At 44.9% G+C, this 25,176-nt stretch overlaps 1 protein-coding gene across 7 annotated transcripts in view; it reads left to right on the top strand.

The window, feature by feature from the left end:
* Window positions 1-18,934, top strand: part of KLHL3 (kelch like family member 3) — a 56,657-nt gene extending 37,723 nt beyond the window's left edge. For 6 of the 7 annotated variants that reach the window (XM_035338406.1, XM_035338407.1, XM_035338408.1 and 3 more), the window contains 10 exons: window positions 1,527-1,636; window positions 6,032-6,148; window positions 7,109-7,258; window positions 10,200-10,317; window positions 11,018-11,215; window positions 12,019-12,120; window positions 13,765-13,893; window positions 15,300-15,440; window positions 15,651-15,794; window positions 15,972-18,934. In XM_035338406.1, the coding sequence (XP_035194297.1) occupies window positions 1,527-1,636; window positions 6,032-6,148; window positions 7,109-7,258; window positions 10,200-10,317; window positions 11,018-11,215; window positions 12,019-12,120; window positions 13,765-13,893; window positions 15,300-15,440; window positions 15,651-15,794; window positions 15,972-16,000 (1,238 nt within the window). In that variant the 3' untranslated portion in view covers window positions 16,001-18,934. Of the gene's footprint in view, window positions 1-1,526; window positions 1,637-6,031; window positions 6,149-7,108; window positions 7,259-10,199; window positions 10,318-11,017; window positions 11,216-12,018; window positions 12,121-13,764; window positions 13,894-15,299; window positions 15,441-15,650; window positions 15,803-15,971 lie in introns of those variants that run through there. The other variant, XM_035338410.1, reaches the window with a different exon arrangement.
* The last annotated feature ends 6,242 nt before the right edge of the window (window positions 18,935-25,176 follow it).

Here is a 25,176-nt window from a genome sequence, read left to right on the forward strand (position 1 = left end):
GAGCATTTCCTGTTTTTCAAGTATTTAAGGCTAGGAAAGTTCATTAGATCTTACATATGATTTCCAGCATAACACAGTATTAAGCTTTATTGATCTTTTACATCAGCGTTTGGCTTAGCTGTGGTGTTTTGGTCCCCATCAGACTAAAGAGGTCTGTGGCTGGGGAAGCCCAAGTGCCCTCTGCAGCAGTGGCGTTGGTAAGGAGTTGTTCGGGTGAGATCTCCAAGGAGATACTCTCGGGAAGTTGTGCCAGTTTGTGTCCCCGTAGTGCTGTTTTTTGGCAAGCAAAGTATTTTGCAGAGATGAAATCAAGAGGCAGATGTTGCTGCAGAGGGAGCTCTCTGGATATACGAGTCTCAACTTCTCAAAGCTAAAGGGGTTAGGGCTTGAAAAAAGCCGCTTCAGATAAAGCGGCTGAGAATTATTTCAGTCAGAGGTAAATGAGACATAGAAAATGGCAGGTGAGATTAAATTGATGTGTATTTCTAAGAAATGCTAGGAAAACTAAAATTGTTCTCAACCAGCTAATGGCCATTTTGACCTAGAAATTCTTTCCTAGAAAGTAATTATTTCATAGTGCCCTTTGGTTAGATATAAAGCATGACAGATTTGATGATCCCTTTTGGGCTTGTGCTGCAAACTGAATTCTTCCAGTTTGGGATTACAGCCAGAGATCTGAATTGCTGCATTTTGTTTTCAGGTGGCTCCCAAAGTTCCAGCGTGGAGGAATTTGGAGGCAAAAAAGGGAGGAGAAATGTGTATGGTTGCAGTCTGAGTAGGAAGAGGCAAGGCTGCCTGGGAAGATGGGTGCTGAGGGTTTAGAGGAGGGGGAAGCTGAAATTTATACGTTTTGAGGAAAAATTAAAAGGTGAAAGGGGAGAAGAGGTAATCCCATATGTGTGTGTGGGAGGAGGCTTCCCTCTTGATTAGCTCTCTGTATGCCCCTTCGTGCACACAGATTTCAGCTGGGTGCTCTGGGATCCTTCACTAGTCACTGCTGGCCTGTGTGCACCAAACTGACTGTTTGGCTGGTGCATGTTGAAGGTGGGCTTTGCTTGAAATAACTGCCAGTATCAGGCACCCTTGATGGAGTCTCTCATCTAAGTGTTGAGCAGATTTGCTTCTGAGTAGGTTGTTGAAATGGGCAGGAATTGAATCCCAAGGTAGCCAGGTTACTTACTGCTTTAGGAAGGTATCGATGCTCTTCTCAATTGCCACTAGTAATCATATCTGCCACTGGAAAGTACTTTGGAAAGTGGCTTTGTAGAAAGTTAAGTTCCATTTTACGTTTTATTGCCGTTTACAAAAGAGTCTCATGGAGCTTGTGTTACTTCAAATAACGTCTCATTTCTTAGCCTCCTCTGAGACTATTTTCTTATTGTTCGGCCATTCAGTTGCAGTGTGTTGTTTGTCTTGGTTGCTCAGAGCTGTAACGATAGCAGTCACTGAATGCTGTAGCCCTTCCATTGACTGAAAGCATGGATTTCATTATAATTTTGTGTTCCCCTTTTTCATTTGTTGAACAGAGCAGCACTTTCCTGAGGTGATGCTAGGAGAAGAATTTCTTAGCCTTAGTCTGGACCAGGTTTGCAGTTTAATATCAAGTGACAAGCTCACAGTCTCCTCTGAAGAAAAGGTACAGTAAATCATATAGCAACAGTGAATTTAAGAATGCTGAATGTTTCTAGATATTACATTGGAAACTGTTCTCGTGTTATGCTCTTTAGGGGCCATTTTCTAACAGAGCTTACGAAAGGAGAATTTAAAATAGTGCAATTCCGTAAAACACATGAAAATGACCTTCAATTGGTTGTTCTTTATAGGAAGTAATGATTCTCAGATTGGTGTCTCTTCCAAAAACCCTGGGGGACAGAACTGAATTCCAACTAGGAACCTCCCATCTGTTGTTGATGTAATGCTCATGTTACCTGGTGTAAAACCTCAGAAGTTTGTTTATTGCACTAGGCCAGGGAGGAGTACTGCCTTCTGTTGCACCTTGAACAGAAGAAGTAAAGGAGGTCCACAACTGAGAAGAAGGAAGGAAACGTTTTTCTAGCATCATGATTTTTTTTTTTTTAATGGAAGAGGAAAATAAGGCACTGTTTTGGTTGTTGCTTTGAGGTTGAAATGTTGAACCATCTCGTATTGTCTGCAGTCCCAGAAAGAAGCTCAAGCAGTGGTTGTGGCACTCAGGGAACTCTAGGTCCTCTTTGTCATGACCTGCAGCAGGTTTCTGGGCTGTGTGCTCCAAGTCTTTCCCTCCAAATCATCACTACATGTAGGTGGACACCTGTAGAGGCTACAGAAGAGCTTGAGGGTCACTGTGCTTGTAACTTCAGGACCCTGATTTTGGTGGGGTGGGGCTGGACCCTGGTGTGTTGGGTCCTGCTGTTGTGTCCTCAGCTGGCCCAAGTGCGTGCACCCATCCTGCCCAATCCATCCGTGCTGCAGATGTGCATGTGCTTGGGCCCATACGGGCCGCGAAGCTTGCCAGAAAACCCACAGTGTGCGAGGCGTGGATGGAGATACGCTTTCTTCAGATCCACAGCCAGTAAACTGGGAGACTCTGGGAGTGCGTTTCCGCAGGGCTTGGGCCAGCGTGGGCGTCTCAGTGGGGTGCTGCTCTGTGCCACGCAGGCAGGGCCAAAAGGGAAAAAAAACAAATAGTGTGAACTCATGGCAGAATTGCTTTGCATGAACCAAGCCATCTGCAAAGGGAAGTGCAAGTTTAGTAACCACTTTTTCCAGTCCTGTGCAGCATTGTTAAAAAGCTTTTTTTGGCCTTGAGCCCAGGGAAATCAAAGCGTCTGCTCCCTCTACTCAGCTTTATACAATCAAGCCAGTATTTCTGTTCTAAAAGTTGAACATGCAAGTCAGTGCAAGGAAATGGGAGCATAAGCTGTACATTCAAAACAACAGCTACCAGTAACAGGAGATAGGGAGAGCATGGGATTTGAATATAAATGTGAAAAATGTGCTGGAGTCCAAAGACCTGCTGAAAACTGAGGGCAGAATGGTAGGCGGCTGCTTTGTATTAGCCTCAGTGTGACAGATGAGCAGTTTTCCTGACCTTTATTCTTCCTATCTGCTAATGTGTTTGGTATAAATATCTACATCTGCATTTCCACACACGCTTATATGTGTGTGTGCATGACAGAGGATAACTATTTTTCAGCAGTAAGATGTAGTAAGCAAGCAAATGCTGCAGACGTCTGAGGGTTAAATTGTCCCAACCAGACTTCATGAGAGGCTGTCGTGCTCCTGTTCTTGCCATGTCCCATGCACGCAGCCCATGGGCCAGGGCATCTCCATCTCTCGGAGATGGAAGAGCTACAGCTGAGTCCCTCCAGGGCCAGAAGGCAGCAAGCCCCGGAAGGGAGAGTTGCCCCTAATATGCTTCCAGACCAGGTGTGTGCCCAAAAGCTTGTACATTCTCCCCTTCCTCTGCCACCCCCAAACTAATACTAATTGGCCTAATAAAAAGTGTTCTTTACCTCTATGGATTTTGGCATGACAATATCCCTAGGCTATTGTGACTACAGAAGTTGTTTGCTGCCACAGAAATGATTTAGTTGTAAGATGACTACTCTGAGGAATTTTCCCCTTAAATCAGAGATTATTGTCCTTTCTGTCCCTCTCCCCCTTGTCAGTCTCTGGAGTTGCAGGGGCCCTGCTGGCCTAGGACAGAAGTTGGGTTTGGTCCATGGCTGCTCCTTCAGCTATAGTAGAGGACTTCGAAGAAAGTTTTATTGGTGCTTTCTGCACCTGACCTGATTTACTCTGTAATTATAACAGTGTATGCAAGCAAGGAAAAGCCATTAAAAAATCACGTTTGCTCATATTTACTATGAGTGAAATGGAGAGGCTTCCAGCCCTCAAGAAATGGCCTCTGCCAGCTCAGAATAGTGACAAAAAACTTTTGAGAGGGTTGGAATTTTTTATTGTGGGGACTTTACAGAGAGCCCATTAATTAACCCATCCTAGCATGCAGTAGGAGCTGATGCAGAGTTTGGTCCTCAGTGCTGGGAGCATCTAACAGCTGTATTTTTCCCTGCAGAGGGAAAATGTATGTGTGAAAATGTATCAGTGTCTCAGATTCAGACTTTTTTCCCCATTTCTTAAAATTAGAGCCAATGGGAGATTCCAGCGTGTGACTTTTAAAATTTCTGTTATTTTTCGAGTGGGCACAGCGGGGTAGTCAGCGTGTGCCTGCCTCTGGAATGGTCTCCAATGCTGGGGAGATGGTTAATTCCCCATACACACTGCTTTACCTCCCTTTAACAATTTTTCAGTGTCATCTTGATCTGCAGCTGGATATATTCCAGTCCAGTGACCTGTTCTGCTGGTGCGGAAGAGGTTAATGAAAAGCATGTTTGTGGGCTAAACATTGCTTTATGCTCCTGCCATGCTCATTTGCAATTAAAAATCTCTTAACAACCTACTTTCCATTTTAAATGCCTTGTAGCTAAAGTGAAATAGTTTGTTTGTTTATTTATTTGTGCTTAAAAATACTTCAAGGTTCTGGAGTAGTTATTTTCCTCTGCGCTCGCTGGGGTTTGATTACAGGGCTCCCCGTTGCGTTGCTGAAATCCTTGCTGCAGCTTCCTGAATTCCAAGCAGTTCAGCAAGAGAGTTTGTTGGCATAGGAAATGAGGCTCCTGCTTTACTGCTCACTTGTTTTTTTTTAAGCTCAGCAACTAGGAGGAAACCCCTTTGCGCTCTGCCTCTCCTTTGTGCGAGGAAGCGACCGTCGGTGCCTCCTGCAAATACATTTGTTGGCAACAACTGGGGACCGAGAGGCAGTGCCCTCGGTTCAAGTTAATGCTGTCAAATTACTGACCTTGGACCAAAGAAATGGTTTGCTGGGGGGACTGGAAAGAAAGAAAAAATAGCTTTGCAAATTGGCCTGACCACGCGGTGACCCCGGAGGGAAGTTGAAGCCACGGGCATGGGCTGGGTGCTCTGGGGCGAGGGGGCAGCGGCACTGCGGGTGGTGTGCGGGAGGGATGCGCCCAGGCCGTCCCCAGTAACTGGAGAGCAGGATCAGTGGCGTAATTTTGCCCGTAGGTGTGAGTTAAGTGTCAGAATTTAATTCTGACTCTGTGGGGAAGCTCCACTGCGAGGATCAATATCCTGCTGTGCAGTATCTGAGACTGCGCCAGCCCCTCGCCTTACCTTTGTGCCTTTTTTCAGGAAGCCTTTTACACTCCCAGTGACATTTTTAGGCCTTTCTTTGGGGAGGAGTGTGGCTGACAGTTACATAAGTGCATGCATATTCATGCACGGATCATGTAGGACGCTTTGGTACACGTCTGTCCATCGCACAGGGCTCTCTGCTGCATGGGGCTGTTTGTGTGCAGCGTGTCATGGAGCCGAAGTTTGGGTCCTTATCTGCATGGGCTGCATCCAGAAATAAAACTACCGTTGGGCTCAGACCAGAAGTCCATTGTGCCCTTGTTTCCCTGTGGGAAGTGCAGCCCTGCCTGTAGTATCCGGGCATTTTGAGCAGTGAAATAAATGTAGTGCAGAGTGGGGTGAATCTGTCCTGTGGGTTTCTCGGGTTTGGGGGGCACTGGTGCATGGATTAAATACGATGGTGAGCGCAGCGACTTGCCATGAGAGCCGGCTCCTTCAGGAGGGGCGATCTTTGTTATCAGTAGTAATCGTTGTGGCTGATTTCATGAATAATGTCCACCGCAAATGCCAAAAGGCTAATTAAGTTTCCTGGCCGCCTTCCAGTAGTCCTTACTGTACAAGAGGTGCATGATTGTCCTGGACACATGCTCAGCTCTGAGAGCGATACAGCACATCGAGATACGGAGTTGCTTATTAACATGCACGGTCAGCTCGCCTCTTGGCTACTGCGGTGCTTGTGCTCTTTGCATCCTGTCCTGAATTTTTCATCTGTTTGTTTGATAGGGATCTCGCATCTCCTTCCTTTGACATTGCGAAATCACAATGCTCCTGATTTTGGGCAGGTGACTGTAAGCCTGTTCTCTTTTCTACATTAATTGTATTTTTATCTGTGTAGGTCTTCGAAGCGGTTATTTCTTGGATAAATTATGAGAAGGAGTCTCGCTTAGAGCACATGGCTAAACTGATGGAGCATGTTCGCCTGCCCCTTCTGCCCAGAGATTATCTTGTACAGGTTAGTCTGCGAATAAGTAATTAATATTGCACTAAAGCTGATGGAAGCTCCTTGGAAGTGTCTTGGCTGTTTGCTTCTGAGATGGGTATTTTGGCGTGTAGCTCAGTCTGTAACAGGAATAATGGAAAAACTGGGTGGAATCTGAAATCCGTGTGCGCGCACATGCACGCACACAGAGACCTTCTTACAAAATGTGACCTGTGCTCTGACCAGCAGAGCCAAGAGCTAAGCTCCTGCCAGTCTTGGTGGAAGCATTTAAAGGTAAATATCTCAGGATTTTTCACCCAGAAAATATTCAGATCATGCTCTTACAGGGCTGTACAGTTTTTTCCCTAGTGCATGTGTGATAGTTTTGGCTTAAGAAGTGCTCTGTGCAGGAGCAGGATCTAAGGAGATAGGTCTGTGTGACTGGCAGGTGAGATGTTGTCAGTCAGAGTCTGACTTAGAGGTTGTTCTTGGTGAGTTAATTCCTGAGATCTGGGCCTCAATAATGAGCCAAGAATCCACAAAGAAGAGGTTGGTGGGCTCTGATTGCCATACTTTCAACATATGTCCAAAAAAAGCAATACAATAGAAATTAAATTGATATACGTGAGATGCACCCATGTCTGTCTCAACTGTATCTTCTTATCCAGTAACAGATATTGCCTCTCCTTACAGTTCATACTCAAATTATTTTGCATTCAGACTCCTGGTAAATTCTCCTGTGTTGAGGTATTAGGTGTTTGACTGGGGGTGATAAAATAGAGGGAGGACTGCTGCTGTTTAGTGATGCTGGAAGAAGGGGAGCCTGGATGCTAATGCATTTGTTTTTTTGGAAAGAACTGGAATTCTGTCTTCTGCATTTTCTGTGTTGGTACTTCAGAAAAGAAGCTCTGGTTTCAATGCAGAGCTCTCTTTTGACCTGAGATACCAAGTCCTTAATTGTAAATGATCTTTCATGTGCATGCATGTTCTCAGACAGTTGAAGAAGAAGCTTTAATCAAAAATAACAACACGTGTAAAGACTTCCTTATCGAGGCCATGAAATATCATTTGCTTCCTCTGGATCAAAGGCAATTGATCAAGAATCCCAGAACAAAGCCGAGGACTCCTGTTAGCCTGCCAAAGGTAAGCTGAGTTCCCTTCCAAAAACAGGAGGGAAAATGTCACTTTGTGACACCTCCCACAGTATAACTGGTGGCATTTTCTGTCTTTGAAAGGAGTTTATGTGCTTACCACAGTACTTTTACTAACTCCTAATTGTTTTCTTTTCAATTGCTCTGAGCCCATTAGAGGAAAGTCCGACAGCAGGATGTGTGCTGTATTTCCTATATATTATGGCCAGTCTTCAATCTTTTTGTTGGGTGAGCAGCACAGGGGAGGGAACTGCTTGGAAAATGCGCCATGCCATCTTATAGGTGGTGCTGCTTGGAGACTAGGGGTTAATGCATGTGCAGCTATCATCTGCTGAGGCTGAGCAGGGCTGCAGACACAAGCAAAAATCAGCTGAGGTCAGATCTTCATACAGTCAATGAAGATAACAGGAGTTTACATCAGTTTTGTTAAAGAGCAAAAGTCATTGATGTGGAAGGGGAGCGTGCCATCACCTGCTGGGGAAATCTGCTGGAAAAACAGATCTTGGTTGAATAATGCTACTCAGAATTCTTTGAATCGCTTTACTCCCTCTTCTGGTATTGCCTGTAACCACTGAGGATGTATAATTAAATTTGATAAACGAGAAACCCACAGAGGAAGCAATATCTCTGCTCCCAAGGACAAGGCTCTGCTCTCAAAACATTTTGTCAGCCACAAGTGGTTTGGGGAGTGACTGTTGCTCCTGGAGCTATGGCCTGAGGATCAGTGACCTGCAGTGACAGCGGCTGCAGGCAGCTGCCTGGAGAGCTACTGAGGTTTCTGCGGGTTCCTAGTGCTGTGGCGGAGCCCTGCTGGGGAGGATCACCATCGGTGCCTGTCATTTTTCTGTCTCCTTAATCAGAAGGCAGGAAAGCAGGAAACAACGGCAACCAGACATGTGAGCAGGAAGTCTGAAGCAAATTTCAATAGACTCAAAGCAGCTACTGAATAAATAATCCTTGTTACTCCCTGCGTTTGTCCCGGAGGCATGTGATGCTCTGGCCTCTGCTTTGTTAGTGAGGAGAAAATGACAACAGAAACTGTTTAACCCATGCCCCAGAGATAAATGCAGTTCATCGTAATGTCTCACAACAGACTGTCACTGAAGTTATTAGCAAGCTTTTCAGAGATTGTAAGATGTCAAAACCACACTGTGTTATTTTTCTAAGGACAAATAATAGGGAGCCTGTTCTGTGGCGTGCCGTATGAGATCTGTGCTATGAGGGAGCGTTCAGATGTTCAGCTGCTGAAAGGTTCGTCAAGAAATGGCAATTCTGTAGAGCTTGTCAGTGTGTTGTCTGTTCTACCTGCTGGCACTGAGGTGGAGTTGGTAGAAAACAGCTTTGGGGGCATCATGAAGGGCCACGTAACCCTTCGTCAAGGACTAAAGAAGTTAAGGATGAAAAATGAACAGTGATCTAGTGACTTTAGAGGTTCTTACCATATTCTGTAGCATGACCTGAGTATAAGCCCAAATTTTCTCTGGGTCTGTTCTCCCTTCTTTTTAACTGTAAAGAAGTGGGAGAAGGTGCTGATCTTCCAGCAGTCCAGTTACTCAGAGACTTTGAGCTCATCTGTTGGTCCTGCTGTGAAACCTCTCAAGTCTGTGTTTGAAGCTCTGTAGCTTTCCATGGGAGACTGTTACACAATTAGTAGTTAGACTGCTAACTTGGACTGAATTTGCTTTCTAAGGTTGTGTTTCCATCTCTCTAGATCAAACAGTTCACTGTTTTCATCCTCGTGAAATACTTCAGATGCTTGTCTGGCCCTGTACTTGTAAAGCAGCTGCGGTGGGGGTTGAGCTCCATACCTGAGTGACCACAAGTGTTGATCTTATTCCCTCAGCTACCCGCAGCCGCCTTGCAGAGGCTGAAGCCAGTACTCTTTGACTATATTTGAAGCCCAGTTATCTCGCTTCCAGCTCCTCGGCCTTGTAAAAATCACTTTGTCTTGGGCAGTGTTTGCTCCTGCTGTTCCCTGTGATAAGGGAACGAATCCTCCTTTTCCATAGCTGTGGAGGGACAGAAGGAAGCGTGTTCAGAACAAAGTACAGGTAGAGACATCTGTGAATGCTGGAGGCTTGAACACTGCCTGTGCATGTGCCGGTGGGCTGCCCTCGAACTGAGAGCCCCTGGCTGTTGGTGGCAGACAGGACAGATCTGGGAAGGACCACACTGCATGTGGTCTACGTCTTCGTGTTTTCCCCCAGTGCCCACTGATTTCTGTTGCTAGAAATGGGGACTGGGTCTAGGTAGACTCTTAGACTGACCTGGCAGATTATGCCCCTGAGATTTGCTGTTGATTTTTCTTTTTCACGTAGATTTTTCTTTTCCCCAATGTGAGGAATTTAAGGCTTAATTACTAGATTTGCATCAACACACGTCGCAGCCAAAGGCCCTAATGAAGCTGACAAATCACTTCCTTCAGCAGTCCAGCATCCCTGGGTCTTAATAGTCCTGATTTCCCCAAGTGTCATCTTCCCTGCAGGTGGCAATACAGCTGTCAGGTTTTATTTGCTAAGTGGCATCGATTATTTTTAGCACCACCATGGAGATAATGACTAAAGAGTGGGCTGCCTGTGGAAATTACGCTGGAATCTTCTTCACTTAAAAATACTTCTGCAGTGAGTCTTGCACGCACCGTGGTACAAAGCAATTCTGTGTTTTGGGGGGGAAATAGGGCAGGTTGCCCACTCTGGAAACAGTGAGGAAGGGCTAATGGGGGCTGCCACGTTTAGTTTGCTTTAAAAGGTAGATAGTTTTACTCCTCCAATAATAGAATTGACTTAAATAACCCTCTCTGCAGAGGCTTTTGGTGGGCTTGCAGTGTTTAGGTGGCAGCTGCTCTAGACCAGGTTGTGCTGACGGTTTCTTTGCAGAGAGCAGCTGCCTGGGCTGATGTCTGAGGTGTCCCAGCTCTCATCTTCCCTCTCCAGGTGATGATTGTGGTGGGCGGGCAAGCACCCAAAGCCATTCGCAGTGTGGAGTGCTATGACTTTGAGGAGGAACGGTGGGATCAGGTTGCTGAGCTTCCTTCCCGGAGATGCAGAGCAGGTAACGGGAACTTACAGCCTTCTTCATTTTCCCAGTGCAGCTCTTCAGGGCTGGACAGTTGTGTTCTCAGTCCCTTCAGCCTTCCTCTCTGCCCCCAGCCTCAAACAGCTCTTTGCCATTCCTCCTCCTCTTTCCCTACGCACGTGTCCTTCACATTCCGGTGGATGCCCTGCTTTTATAGGGGTTGTTTCTGCCTGTCCCCTTGCTTCATCATCTCTCCTGTTAGTTCCTACATTTGTTTCCCCTCCTCTTCCTGTCCCACTAGCCGTGGAAGCCCACAGGCATCCAGTTTTCCTTGCTGGCTTCCTAGTGAAAATTACAGGAGCTGAGTTAGGCCCTTGGTGTGCCTATGGGGTGATGGAGAGTGGATCTGTAAGCTGAGAGTGTTCTTCTGAAGACATGAGATTGGATGTGAATGTGGATCACTGCTTGGTATCCTCTCTGACTCAGAAAAACCTTTCATTCAGATCTGAAATCCATCTGTGCCTTATGTTGCTGTGTGTTTCTGTGCCTTTCACTATCCTTATGACACGTATTTTGTCATGCTCAACTCCAGTGCTCCTAACCTGCAGAAAATGCTCAAGGCTTGCACACGTTCTGCTCATCCCTGCTGTCTTACACACCCTTGCAGGTGTCTGATGATACTCTGTTCCTAAGCTATTTGTAAAACCTCCATAAAATCTCTCTCCTCTTTTACCAGGTGTTGTATTTATGGCTGGCAATGTTTATGCTGTCGGGGGCTTCAACGGGTCGCTGAGGGTACGCACCGTTGACGTGTATGACGGCGTGAAGGACCAGTGGACCTCCATAGCCAGCATGCAGGAGAGACGAAGCACTTTAGGAGCAGCTGTGCTCAACGATCTCCTGTATGCGGTGGGCGGCTTTGATGGCAGCACAGGTAGGTGGCTGAACAGAAACCAGGCAGTGCCTGATCCAAAACAATGTTTTCACAGTCCCCAGCAAAGTTTGCAGAGCTTTAGTGAGGCTCCAGAGCAATTTCTCTATAGGGAATGAGGCAGAGACTGGGCATATTGTGTTATACTTAACCATATGCTCACTCTGACCCTTCAGTGATCGCAGAATGTCTCACCAAGGCTTTTTTCCTGTAGTGATACAGTTCTTGCAGTCTTGTTTTTATATGAATGTTCTTACTCTGTTCTTAAAAAAAAAAAAAGGGGGTTGGATTTTTCCTAGTTTTAGTTAAAATTTGCATAACATGAATGAAATGTGAACAAGGCATTATATGGGGTACGTGCATCTGGGAGCTAGTCTGGCATAAAACGGCATGTGTAGGTTCACACCTCTGCTGTAGAGCTTTGCTGCTTGGTTTAGCTTTAAACCGACTATCTCAGCTGGTGATGAGTACAATACAACAGGGCCTGGGGTAATTTTTAAACCTTTGTGTGGACATTTTATAATGCTTGAAAGAATGTGGACTTTTGGGCTTGGAATCTGGACTCTGCTCCACTTTGGTGTCCCAGGACAGGGTCTATGTGATAAGAATTTTTCCAGCTGCTGGAGAAGTGGTGTTAAAATGCTGGCCCCAGCCCGAAATGAAAGGGACTGCAAAATTGGGTTGTAGGAGTGTGGGGGGAATTACAGGCTGGGGAGGAGGTAGAAGGCAGATGAAAGTGCAACACCAATCTTTTTCTCTTCTCTTTTTTTTTAATTAGAAAACCTGTGTATCCCCTTTTTAACTAGGTCTGGCATCAGTTGAGGCCTATAGCTATAAAACCAATGAGTGGTTTTTTGTGGCTCCCATGAACACAAGAAGAAGCAGTGTTGGAGTTGGAGTTGTGGAGGGTAAGAACATCATCAGCCATTTCCATCAAGCAAATGTTACTGTGTCAAACGGGGGCCTGAATGGTTAAGTGCAGCAGGAAGCAACTATGGGATCTGTTCTTTAAGTTGTCTTCAGTTGGTAAAGATTTATTATATATGACATAATCTTTGTAGCTTTTTCCATTCTCTTTATCTTGGTGAAAAATCGTGTGTAGCTTTCCAAGAACCTCAGGCCTGGATGTGACAAACCTGTGCCTTCTGTGCGTGCCATTAGGTGTGGGCAGGTTTCTTTGAATCTTATTCTTCCTGAGCTGCTGCTGGTTGATAAAAGCAAACTGTTATGCAGTGTACGCTGTTGCCATCAGCAGACGGTGTGTGGAAAAAGCACCCATCGTAGAAAATCTGCTCAGCAAGAGAACAAGAGCATAGTTCATCCCACAGCTCCAGGCTGGTGGTTTGGCAGGAATACTAAAACCTGTGTTTATTGACATCAGGCTTTCAGGTATGCATGGCATAATTTAGTCAGGTTCATAAATGACCAGGGACTGACGATAGCAAACGCTGATACTGTGGCAGCCTGTGAATGAGGTAGGCAAGGTGAGTGGGGAGGGTGCTTTGAGGATCGCAGCAGCAGCTGTTGGCACGTATGTGTCAGCACCCAGCTTGAACGAGCTGGAACTGAGCAACTTGGTTTGGATCCAGGAGAAGGAGCAATTTAGATAGGAACCTTTTGCTTCATTTAGCAAAATCAGTTCTAAAGCAAACGAAACGTTTTGTGTGACCTTATCTTTAGCATGGCATAACAGTTTCCAATTAGTACGGTGTGGAGCAGGCAACAGCACAGGAGGAGCACAGATGCAAACCTCTGATGATCACAGCCCGAAGAGGCTGTGAGTGGGGCTGTGTACAAAGCTGGTAGGGGATACAGGGAGACAAGGAGAGTGTATATGTCAAGTCTGTGAACAAGGCTTTTGGTGTAGCATCAGTCTTGTTTCATGTATGGTGTAGTCCCATGACATCTGATTATGCCCTTATATTCTCATTAGGTAGCTGTTGTCCAGGTTTCATGGAGTTGAGTTGCAGGGGGATAAACATACCATGCTGTGAAGTTCTTCTGGGATTTCTTCTGCCTTAAGATCACTTGGCACGAGTAAACAGGCTGGCCTCAGCTGTACTAGCAGCATTGGTTTGTTTTGGTTTGGCCCGGAATCTTCAAAATTGGGTCTAGGTTTCCATGGAGGTATTATATTAAGAAGCTGTTGTGTATTTATTGCTCATGTGATATTGTAATTAATGTACAGTATCGACCTTTGACAGCTCACCTTGCTATGTGGCACCTGAACAGGAGGAAACGCTTGATCAGCAGAACGTGCTTTGATATTACCACTTCTCCAGGGCCAACAAGTCATTTGGAAAACCCTCTGGGCTTTTGGCTTTTAATTAAGCTGCTGTTGTGATGTTGCCTTGACTTAGTTGACAGCTTTTACAGCTTTAAAACCAGGCCCGCCTGTCTGTGAGTCTACTTCAGATCCTTTCAGTAGGGTTTTCCCCAGACATGCCAGCAGGTTTGGGCAGGTCTCCCAGGGCCTCAGCCAGGATCTGTCCTCACTCAGGGCCGTCAGTCATAGCTGTAAAGCTAATAATGCCAATGTCTCTCTCTTCCAGGTAAGCTCTACGCCGTGGGCGGTTACGATGGAGCGTCCCGTCAGTGCCTTAGTACCGTAGAGCAGTACAACCCAGCCACGAACGAATGGACCTACGTAGCTGACATGAGCACTCGGCGCAGTGGTGCAGGTACTGGCTCCAAGATGTGTTCTTAAAAGTGGATAATCACTGGGCTCTCCTCCATTCATGGAAAGGAAGGAAAAGTATGTTTCAGTATTGCTGGGTTGGCAAGTGCAACCTGTTATTTTCCCCCCTCCCATGAGGAGGAGAAGAGCCATAATTGCTTGGAAGCTCTCAGCAGCTCTCCTGACTTCATTAAAATCTGCCAAATTGAAATTAATTTCTAGGTTAATGAAATAATGTTCAGTGTTTCTAAGTAGCTTTTCTAACAGATGCATCTCACTTGTAAGCAGAGAGTTGTCTTTCCAAATGGCCAGCTGCCGGCTTAGCCAGGGACTGGAAAGGGAACTGCTCTGCCTTCTCTTTGCTGTTGTTTGGGGGTTGTCAGGTGGATTTTCCTTCTGGATCTTCCCTGATTCTCCTGGTGCAGCATATCTGCACTGGCTGACCTGAAGACCAAGTCAAGGCAACAGAATTAAACTCAAATGGCCCCTGCTAAAACTTTTTTTTTTTTTTGTATCTTTGCTGGCTGGAAAAAAGGATTGGATTGTGGTCTTGATGCCTGTAGTGAGATAGATTTCAGTGAGTTTTCTTTGCTCAAAACACTCTGCTCTGAGCCCTGCTCTGTGAGCACAACTACGAGTGGCAAGGTTAGTGTTACACATGCTCTTCCTGGCCTGCCAAGTAGCCTTACAATTTGCTTTTCCCAAACTGAAAGCCGAGAACATCAAGGTCTGGTTGTGACCCAAGTGCACAGCACATGCCCCTCCAGCAGGCACCGGGGAGGGGCTGAGAGTGACACCAAAAGCGGTGCTGCAGTGTGAGCTATTGTACAGCTCGGTGAAGGAAATCCGTGCTCGGAGCTCCCGGCATTGCCGTCCCCATGCTGACATCTAGCGGAGGAGAGGACGAGCGTCCCCAAATCCCGGCGGTGACCCCAGTGCGGGCAGTGCTGCAGGGAATGGCAGACCCCTCCCGGCAGGGACGGCCACTCTGCCTGTGCCTCTGTCTCACTACACAGGGAGGCATTTCAGGTGAAGCCTTAAAGTGTTTCCACTCTTTTACTTGCTTAGATTAGCTTACAGACTTTTCAGAGTATTAAATTGTTGTTAACAGCTGAGTATAGTCAAATGCCGAGTGGCACAAAGGCAGCAGGAAGAGCAAAAATAGAACTGCTGGAAATGGCAATCAGGCTAAAAGCAAGTTTGCCCCATGGCAGAAAATATCAGGCAGGTAAGGATAAACATGGTCGAGGTGCAGCAGTCTGGAAAGCCAAAGGGAAGAGAGAGCAAGACGGTCTAAAGACATGAAATAAATGTGGAAGAGCGTTGTAAGACTGAGATCTGAGAAGGGGCTCAGCCCTGGAATACAGGGTTTCCTCTGTATGTTTGGCTAACGCTGGCTCTGTTTGGCAGGTGTTGGTGTTCTCAGCGGGCTGCTATACGCCACCGGGGGGCACGACGGTCCCCTAGTCAGGAAGAGTGTGGAGGTCTACGATCCAGGAACAAACACCTGGAAGCAAGTAGCAGACATGAATATGTGTAGAAGAAATGCAGGTAACCACAATATACCTCTCTGCGGTGCTTAGTTGGAGTTGTCTCTGGTTTTTCATGTGACTCTTGTGATAGTAATGTAAGTAACCAGTATTGCAAAAAAGTAATAAAAATGGAAGATGAGGTATCTGCTAGAGAATGAATCAAAACGTGGCAGGCAACGTTGTGGGGGAGATGTTAGCCCACGTCTAACTGTCTGCACTCTGCTTTGAGGTGTGTGTGCAGTGAATGGTCTCCTCTACGTGGTGGGAGGAGATGATGGTTCTTGCAACTTGGCCTCCGTGGAGTACTACAACCCCATCACGGACAAGTGGACGTTACTGCCAACCAGCATGAGCACGGGGAGAAGTTACGCAGGTAAATAGTCCACGGGAGACACGACTATGGGGTCATTCATAAACTTGAGGTCTGTGCCTCCTGAAGCTTAAATATTAAATTTGTGTGTGCTTTATGTGGCCTAGCTTTTGCAGCATATTCTTAGGCACGTTGCAACCCAGAAGTTGCTCCTATGATAACTGCACCTTCTTAAAACAGGTGTGGCTGTGATTCACAAACCGTTGTGACACACAATGAAGCCAGTGCGAGGAGCAGAAGTGAAGTGGATCCAGCTAGGTGGTGTTGGGAAGATGACTGAGCTCTGACTTGACCCATCTCATTGCTGTTACAGTCTTCGCATGACAAGTGATACGTTACAAACATCATCTGCTCTGCGGTGGAGTGCTTAGCAAAGTGAAAATCCCTCTGGGGACGTGTTCCATGCTAGACACGAGGTGTTGCTTGTTATATGTGGTGCAATCAACTGTTTTTCTCAATGGCTTGTGTCATGAGATAAACACTGTGCTTTGAACTGCAGGCACTGAATTTCTTGTGTGAAACTAAACTGCTACGTTTGGGCATGTGAGTAAAAAAATGAACACTTCTGGATTTCTTCACTACTGATGCTCCGTACACATTATTGGTTGAACTATTTGCTCACTGTGCCTGGAGGGTGGACTTTACTACTGACAGTGGAAACTTCTGAGTACCAACTGAGAAAAGCAGTCAGCAGAAACGGACTGGAACAGGGTGCTCTGGCTTGATTGTGATGCTGTCTCAGTCATATGTTTGTATATGCCACTGGACTACTGTATGTATCCCTGAAATACTTGTCGTATGGTGGAAATAAATACCATGTGATTTTTCTACTTGCCATGAATGATGTTTCCTGTACGCGCTGGGACCTCCTGGGCTCTGCCTTCTCTGGGGCTGACGTCTCGGCAACTCCACCACACAAAACATCTCAACGCCAGAAAGTGTGCTGCTCTGACATGGTTTATTGCTCCTGTGAAACAAATACTGCTTGAATAGAAACTATTCCTTACCCCTGTGTTTCCCTAGTGTTGCCAGCTGTGCTGAAAGCCCCAGTTCTAACTCTGTCCAGCATTTCAATGCCATTTCATAATACAGCATTTATGTGTCAAAAGAAATATCTTTCAGTGCCATTAATGTAGACACCACGTGCAGTGAGAACCCTCTGCCTCCCAAGGACTGATTAATGAGCAAGGTAAAGTACCTGTGATGTCTTAATGCTTCCAGAGTACGGAGATCTCACTAATTGCTGTCACTGTAACTGGTATTTTAATCTTGCCTGTACTGATGGTGTTCTGTTAGTACAAAGATTTTATAAGATTACTCAAAACAGAAAAATCTAGATCCAGCTATGTTGTAGTTGTCTTGTTTACATCCCAAATTCTTACAACTTTCTGTCTGAGAGGATATTTGGCTTTCAAGTACCTCTGTTTGACTCTGTGAGCTCTGACATGCCTCTGCATACAGCAGACTCCCTGAATATTCCCCAGCTAAAGGGAATTGATGAAGAAAACTTTCTCATTTTTCTTTCTTTTTCTTTTTTTTTTTTTTCTTTTTTTTTTTTTCCCTGCTTTCCCAGCTCACTTAACTTTGATTTATGTTGCCTTTTGTGAGGGCTTATCTCACTCTTTCTCCCTGTAGACCAGCTGAGGCTTTCTGTCATGGGCATCTGGCCTGCAGAACCATATCTGCTTGTGTTACTGTCGAGCTCCAGCACTTACCACTGTTCTTCTCCTGCTTTATTTCTCCATGGAACTCCTGTCAAAAACACTCGAGGCAACCTTCTGCACTAGCAAAGAAAAATACTTAAAAATTGATTTCAGAGGGATCTAAGGCTAAATCATCTTGTGCAGCTTTAGTAGGGCTGTACATTAGTTCTGTAAATAAGAACACTTTTAGTGTTTGAGTTGATGTGGTCCTTGTAACGCGGGTGCCTGCTCGCTTTGGGGTAAACAGTGCTTGTTTTTGTTGTTTCACGTCCCACAGAGGGGCTCCTCTGATCAGGAGGAGTGTTAGCTAGAACCTGCTCCTCTTTGGATGCTCTTGTTTTTGCAAATAAAAGCAAACTGTCCAAAGGAATGGCAGTATTATTCTTGGGATCTACCCTTCCATTGTATGTCAGGTCAGAGGTCTTGAAAATAATAATGAAAAATTAATCTTTCCTGTGATACCCTTGAAGCCTCTTGCATTGGGTTCTGTGATCTGCAGTGAAATGTGCCAAAACAATAGCATAATGTGCTGCTCTCTTATGGTGGTTGGACTTACTGTAAAAGCTATTGAGGTTGGTAGGAATGTAACCAAGACGAGCTGGTGTCAGATTGGAGTCCTGAGGTGCATCTTTGCAGTGACATAAGCAAGATGACCTTTTGCTTGGGACTGATTGAAATTTGCTACCCCAAAAACTGGTTAGCAGGCGTTTCCCTTTCCTGTGGGAATATGAGATAAAATGGGATAGGCAAAACGTTTTGGTCTGAGTTAGCGTCTCTTATTTGACTGGGATTAGTATACCCTGATACACATTTCTTTACAAACCTTTCTTGCTTATAAGGGAAACAGTTTTTGGTGTCTTTCTGCTATTGTAAAATGGCATTTAGTCATGCTGGTGGCCAAGACCTGTGGCTTGCTGGACAGGGCTAGGACTCGGCACTGGCCAGCCATCGCTGATGGTGATCGTGGCCGCAGCCATTCCTCCTCTGCAGCAAACACGTTGCTTTCTTTCCTTCTCAAATGTTGCAGTGTTATGCAAGTCAAGTGACCTCGTTTTCCAGCTATGCAATATGAACAACTGTAACACATGACGAACCAGCTGTATCCCCTCCCCTTGAAATGCTTCTTGAATTTGTCTTGTCTTTGGTCTGTCTTTGGCGTGTTGTTCCTTGTTTGTATCATTCGTTCTGAGCACCTGAGCCAGGTCCTTTAAAGATTGCCTTTTTCTAGGACTGAAAACGTAGCATTAGTGCTAACAAATTTTACTGTAAATATTTTTATAAGAATTTTAAATAATTTTTTGGATTGCTTTTTATGGTCATCAATGACGTTTATGTTAAATCCTGGATCTAATTCTTACACTCCTGTGCAAGTTTTTGCTGGCCATGACGTAGGTGTGAATTTGTACGTTTTCTGCACAAGCAATTAAATGTTGTAACCAGGATGTGGGACAGCTCTCATGTTGATTCTGACATAGTAGAGGGACAGCATCGGGCTCAACATTATGAAATAAATTGAAATCCATTACCTCAGTCACCACTATGCTCTTAGATTATTAGCTTATTTCAAAACAATTTCAATAATTTAATTTTCTGCTGCTGTGTGTTTGCTTTCCGGGCAGCTTGGTGGCCAAGCTGTCTCTCGGTGGTTTCGTTTCTCATCTCTCCTGCGTGAGCACGGCATTGCTTGAGGATGGAGGATGTGATGCACAACACAACACGGGTTGCCAAAAATACTGGAATTATTGCAGGTTTTGTAAAAGCTTTAAAACCTAATTCAGGCTGCTTCCTCACAATGCTCCTTTTTGAGTTTGAGGGCTTTTCCTTAGCACTGGTATGGTGTTGGCTCTTTTTGGGGTCACCACGTGCTGCCACCCTGCGAGTTTGTGGCCTTGGGTTTCCACAAGGGGGCTTTGCTGTTCTGGTGAAAGCATCTCCAGGGATGCGCACCCACAAAACCCGACAGCACCACTTGTGGGTACGCGCTTGTGAAGAGGCTCACACGCGGCTGGTTTGCAAAACAGTCAAGCATATGTAAAGCAGGATATATTTGCCTCAAGCAATCTGTTGTTTAAACAAGTTTGAATCAAGTCCATCTTTTCCATTTGTGCCTAATAGATAAATTGGGGGTGATTAAAACCAATTTCCAGTTCATTCAGTTTTTCCAAATACTTTTTTTGTACAGATGTGTACAGCACTGTAATTACCATAAATATACTTGGCGGCATTTGCATGACAACACCATGAAAGCTTAATACTGTTCTCTTGTTTGCAATGTTTGGAGACAAAAATCCTTAATATCCAGTGATGTGTGATGCCTAATTCATCAAGCTAACGTGATGGTTCCGCCGATAAATGCAGCTTGTTTTTAACCTGTGGGATTCGTTGCTAATAAAATGTCATACTGGAGCAGTTGCCCCCTTGGCTTGGCATTGTGCTCATAAATAACATCCACATACCCATAATCAGTTGCTCAAAGCTACAGCATTTGGGAGGATGTTAGACATTGTAGTCTGGAAATGAATGAATTCATTTTTTTTCCCTCTGCCTTTATCTTTATTTCTGGGTTTATAAATTTTCCTCTACAGTGACAACAAATAAATATGGAGAATTTTAACTTGTACATTTTATGTATTAAAACAAAAAACTTTAAGAATAATAGAGGATTGTATAATTTACCTGGGTGTGAAATTCTTTGGTTTTGTAAAACAGACTTTGTTGGTTCAACAGCTGACAGCATAACAAGTCAGTTGATGGTTGAATCTCATTTCTTTTTTAATAAAATATTCGTTTGTGTGAAGGATGAAGGACGTTGCAAAGCAATTCTCTTGACAGCTGCCTTGTCCAGTGTGACGAACAATGCAGGGACTGGTCTTCACTGACGTATTTACGTTATAACAAAATCACGTTGTAGTTCCCCATACTTTAATTTGAATAAAAAACAGCCTAACACAACTCCTCTGGGTCTGTTTTGATTTTGTCAGCTTCTGACAGCGAGTGACATTCTCATCACTTTACGGGGCTTTTTTTCCTCTTTAATACAATTGCAAACCCTGGGTTTAGTTCGTCCTTGTGTGTGGGGCACGGTTACTCTCCTGCACCCCAAATGCTGGAGGCACAAGAAGAGATGAAGCTGCCTGGCCAGGGCTTTTGCATGGGGCGACTCACCACTGTCGGGCTTTCCAGGCCATCACTGAAATTCCTCAAAATAGCTGAGCTTCTGGGATGAGCACTTGCAAAAAGGATGAAGGAAAACCTGAGAAAGGAGAGTTTACCCCCATAGGTTCATTATTTCTTAACACGTTTTCCATACCACCGGAAAGACCAACACATTTAACAGGTAGCACAATTCAGTTTGACTTTTGCTATGTCTCACTGCACTCACTAGTTTTCCAGCAATGCACCTCGTGCCTCCTCTGTTAATGTATGACACTGGATTTACCACATGCGAGCCTGAAATTTAATTTTCAGGTGAACACAGGTAACGTCATATTGTGGGTTGCTCCATGCAGCCGGGGGACTTTGCAAATACTCCTGATTTTATTTCAAAATGACTTGTCCCCCACACAGCCAGCCCCTTTTTATCCATGGGTGGATGGGTGATGGCGAAGAATAACTGCAATTAAAAGAACCCTTCATCTGTTGGAGGTTTCTGGGGAAAAAAGAATATATATATAGATATAGGAAGCACAGGACTGCTACAGAAATGTTGCCATGAGCTACCCTGGGTTCCCAGAGCATCCCGCGGTTGCTCCGTGATTAACGCTCTCGCTTTGGGTAACGTTATGCTGCTCTATAAACAAGCACAAAATCACTTAACTACTTAGTGACACGAAATATTCTAAGAAATTTGCCAAAGTGATTAATGCTAATGTTCTTGTTCAGCAAATTGAATGAGATTTAATTGGCACAGCTGCTGGAGCTCAATGCGTCTGATTTGGCCCCAATTTACCAACTGTATTATCATGAGCCTGCCACTTCTCCTTCTTTCATTGCAGACCTCCGCAGCCCCTGCTCAGCATATTGCTCAGTAAATTACAAGTCTTAAAAGCGAGACCCTGGTTGCACTCAGCCAAGCTTGTAAGGGGGCCCTTTAACGGACGTGTAATGCCTGTCCCAAAGGCTCTGTTCTCTCGAGCATAAGAGATCTGAATATTAGTTTTGATCGTCCGTCCCTTACTTCATATTATCATTTTTCTGCAATGTTTTTTCACCCAATGCTGAGTTTGTCTCACTGGGTGAACACTGAGGTGTAATTTAAATCATGTCCTTGAAGTCAGAGTTGTGGTGGGACAGAAACGTACGCTATTTGATATTTCTTAAGGATTTTTGAACACAAACCCTTTCTGCTGGTTAGTCCCAGCTGCCAGGCCCGGGCAGACAACATCAGAAACATTACTCTTGTTTGGAAGACATTTTTTTATTGCGTTACAACCCAGTACATAACCTTTTCTCCCTGGGAATAGGCAGCTCCTTCCACTCTGCATTTGGCTCTGCACAGCTCGGCCGTCCTGAACCTACCTAAGGAAATCACTGGGCTCTGATTTTCCACTGGAGGAATAGGGAACGCCACGTGGATTGGTGGCACGTACAGAAAGTTTTGTTTTACTTTGTTTTACTCACAGGCAAATCCCTTCCTGATGGCCCATTCTGCCTCCTTGAAACCTTCCTACCTAGAATATTTTGTCTCCTGTTTGTAACGTGAAACATCCCACAGATGTGGTGCCGGGCTCCTGTGCCTGCAAAGTCACCTTGTGCATAAGGGCAGCCTGGCGAGCCTCCCTGCCAGCTGGAGCCAGGGGCACCGCAGCCTTATTGAACGGGAATCATGGCAAGCAGCCCCTCCTTGGGATGGAAGAGCAGCCTTGCCAAGTTCCTCTGTTTTTTTTTGTGTTCTGTCAGAAATTGCTCTGATGGAAACAACAGTATTATAGAGCTACGTTGTTCTGGACAGCTCAGATTTAACTCAGAACTGGGCAATATTTCTCATCTGTGTAAGAAATGCTTAATGAACAATCAATTCACATATTATGAATTTAGTTGTAAATACCCTCATATGTACAAAACACATACTGTGTGCTTTAACATGTTGCTGTGTGCATGCCTGGGCACATGCTATGTGCTGGGGCACCGAAGCTGTGACCAAGTGCCCAGAAATCCCCAAGGCAGCTGCACAGACCCGCAGTGATAACAGACCTCAGTGAGCTAGTGGAAAAAAATGCTGTTGATAAGATGCAGCTAATTCGTGGATTAATGGAAAACAGCCTGGGACACTTAATTTGTGGTAACCTCGCAAGGTGAACGTGATAAAATCATTCCAGGAGTGTTAGATTTTGTCTAAATTGACTTTGCAGGTTCAGGCTAGGTTTGAGGGTTTAAATGGCTGAGGGCTCGCACACTAAATGAATGCGTAGGATTTTAGGACCTCTCTCTACCCCCAGCCTGGAGTCAGGAAATTACTTAGGGGTTTTGATTCCGAGTCCTTCTCGTCCCTGCGTACCACAGGCTGAGTACCCCTGCCAGAATGCCTGTCAGGAAGCAGGCTCCCGCCGATCCGTGCGTGGCTCCCTCACTTTTTCTCCTTTGTGGTTCTTAAAGGCCTCCTTTGGGCCATGCTTTGCAAAGAACAAGGGCTGCAGGCCCCGTCCCCAGCCTACAGTTGTGGTCGTGCACCGTGGTCCAGATGGACCAACCCAGTGGACACGGCAAAAGGAGATTTAAAATGCCCATGGCTTTCGAGAACCCGGAACGTGACCAGGCTTGGGGCCTGCATGCCCTGAAGAAGGGTATGTCTCAAAAATCAGCCTACTGACTAGGTATGGATGTTGTTCTTAATAGCTATACCTGAAATGTGATTTTTTTTTTTTTTTTTAAGGATAAGAGATATTGAGTATTTGGCTTATCTAACAAGAAATTACACTCCCCCCCCCCCCTTTTTTTTTTTTCTTTTTTTTTTTTTTTTTTAATATTCTTAAGGACCAACATTTATTAATATAGAGACTGGCACAAACTTCTAGCGCAAACGATCACATTGTCACTGTGAAATGCATCGTTTGTCGTTAAGGAGCATTGGTAATGTAATTGCTGAAATGGCTAAAGCTGTAATTAATCCTGGTGGTTATCAGGAACAAGCAGCAAGTGCATTTGCTTTGTTAGGGAGCTACCTTTAAAAAAAAAAAAAAAAAAAAAAAAAAAAAAAAGGCAAACCAGGTGGAAGTGAGTTACTTAAAACCAGGACACCTGCTCGTGACTTAAGTCTTAATTGTGATCAATTGTTTCCAGCTGTAGGTGTTGACAGCTTCACTCACAATCTTTTTTTTTTAAAAATTATTTTTTTCTACCCTGTCAGCTCTTCACAGGGGAAGTTTAATCATTTTTTTTCTGGATTTCCTTTTGCTTTTTCTTTGTAAGAAATGCCTCGTGCTCTTTGGTGGTCCCAAGAAACTTCTCCAATAGTGAGCAGCTTCTGAGGAAGCTGGGGAAAGTGGTGGATACGGTGAATGAGCTGGTTCCAGGGCACATCGTCCCCTGTGGCTGGAGGAGAGGACGTGTTGGGCGAGCAGGAAGCTTCAGGAGAAAAGGTATGTACAAGAGGCTGAAATTCTCAGCGCAGGGTTGTGTATGTCAGGTGGCTGGCTTGTTGCTTGGGTAGGGATGGATGCGAACCTCTTACTGCTTAGTGAGTAGACACAGCGCCAGGCGTTTTGCAGATGGTGGTGACGGTGTTTGTGCAAGGTGGCAGTGAAGTCTTGTGCTTTCTCCGGTGCGTGGTCCTGGGTGTTATATCGGATAATACTGCTCCTCTGGTTCATTGCCAGAATGCTACTTATGGCTACAGCAGTGGCTGGGGGGGCAAGCATCAGTAAAAGGGGATGGAGAAAAAGGAGAAGGTTGGGAAGCACAGCCAAGAACAAAGGTCCTGTCCTCACAGAAGGACACATAGGAAGCATTGAGCGATAGTGTGATACCCATCAGAAAATAGAGAGATGGAAGTGTTAATCGTGGTAATAACTGCATCTCCGCAGCCTTTTTCTAGCACCCTGGGTTTTGCAAAGGGTTTGGTGGTGAACGGGAGTCAAGGCGGTCCATTGGTTGAAACGATTTGTAAGAATTTTTTTATTTTTTTTTTTTTTTTTTTTTTTTTTTTTTTTAAAGTCAATTCTTTATTTCCATGTAATATGTTGCACTGTGTGTGAGGTATTTGTGTTTTGCACTGTGCTGGGGTGGTTTTGGTCTCCATCGCAGTGGTTTTAATGCTGCAAATGTGTTCTAAACAATAATTTCCCTTATGCAGCAATAACCTAAGAATAATTAACCAAAACCATCCATCTCTGTTTTCTATCTGTTTAAGAATGATTGATTGATTAGTATGTTTGACAGTTATTAATATGGCAAGCAAATCTTTTGGAGAAAGAGGAATAAGAAGTCCATAAAGTGTAAAATACAAACTAGTGCCAGCTTCTTCCTGCCTCAAGAAGCAGAAACTGTGATCCCTTCTGCCACAGCTGGTGTTTGTCTAGAGATAATTTGGGTTTTGCCAGGTATGTGGCTGGAGATAATAGACACCATCAGGCAGCTTCCCCATGAGTTTGTGTACGTGCTTTTTTTTTTTTTTGGTAATGCTTATGAATTCTTTTTCCTTATCTAGTTAATTCTGCAGTTCCTCGTGTATGCAGCAATTTGAG

This window comes from Oxyura jamaicensis, chromosome 13 (assembly GCF_011077185.1).
Source record: "Oxyura jamaicensis isolate SHBP4307 breed ruddy duck chromosome 13, BPBGC_Ojam_1.0, whole genome shotgun sequence".
Classification (NCBI taxonomy): domain Eukaryota; kingdom Metazoa; phylum Chordata; class Aves; order Anseriformes; family Anatidae; genus Oxyura; species Oxyura jamaicensis.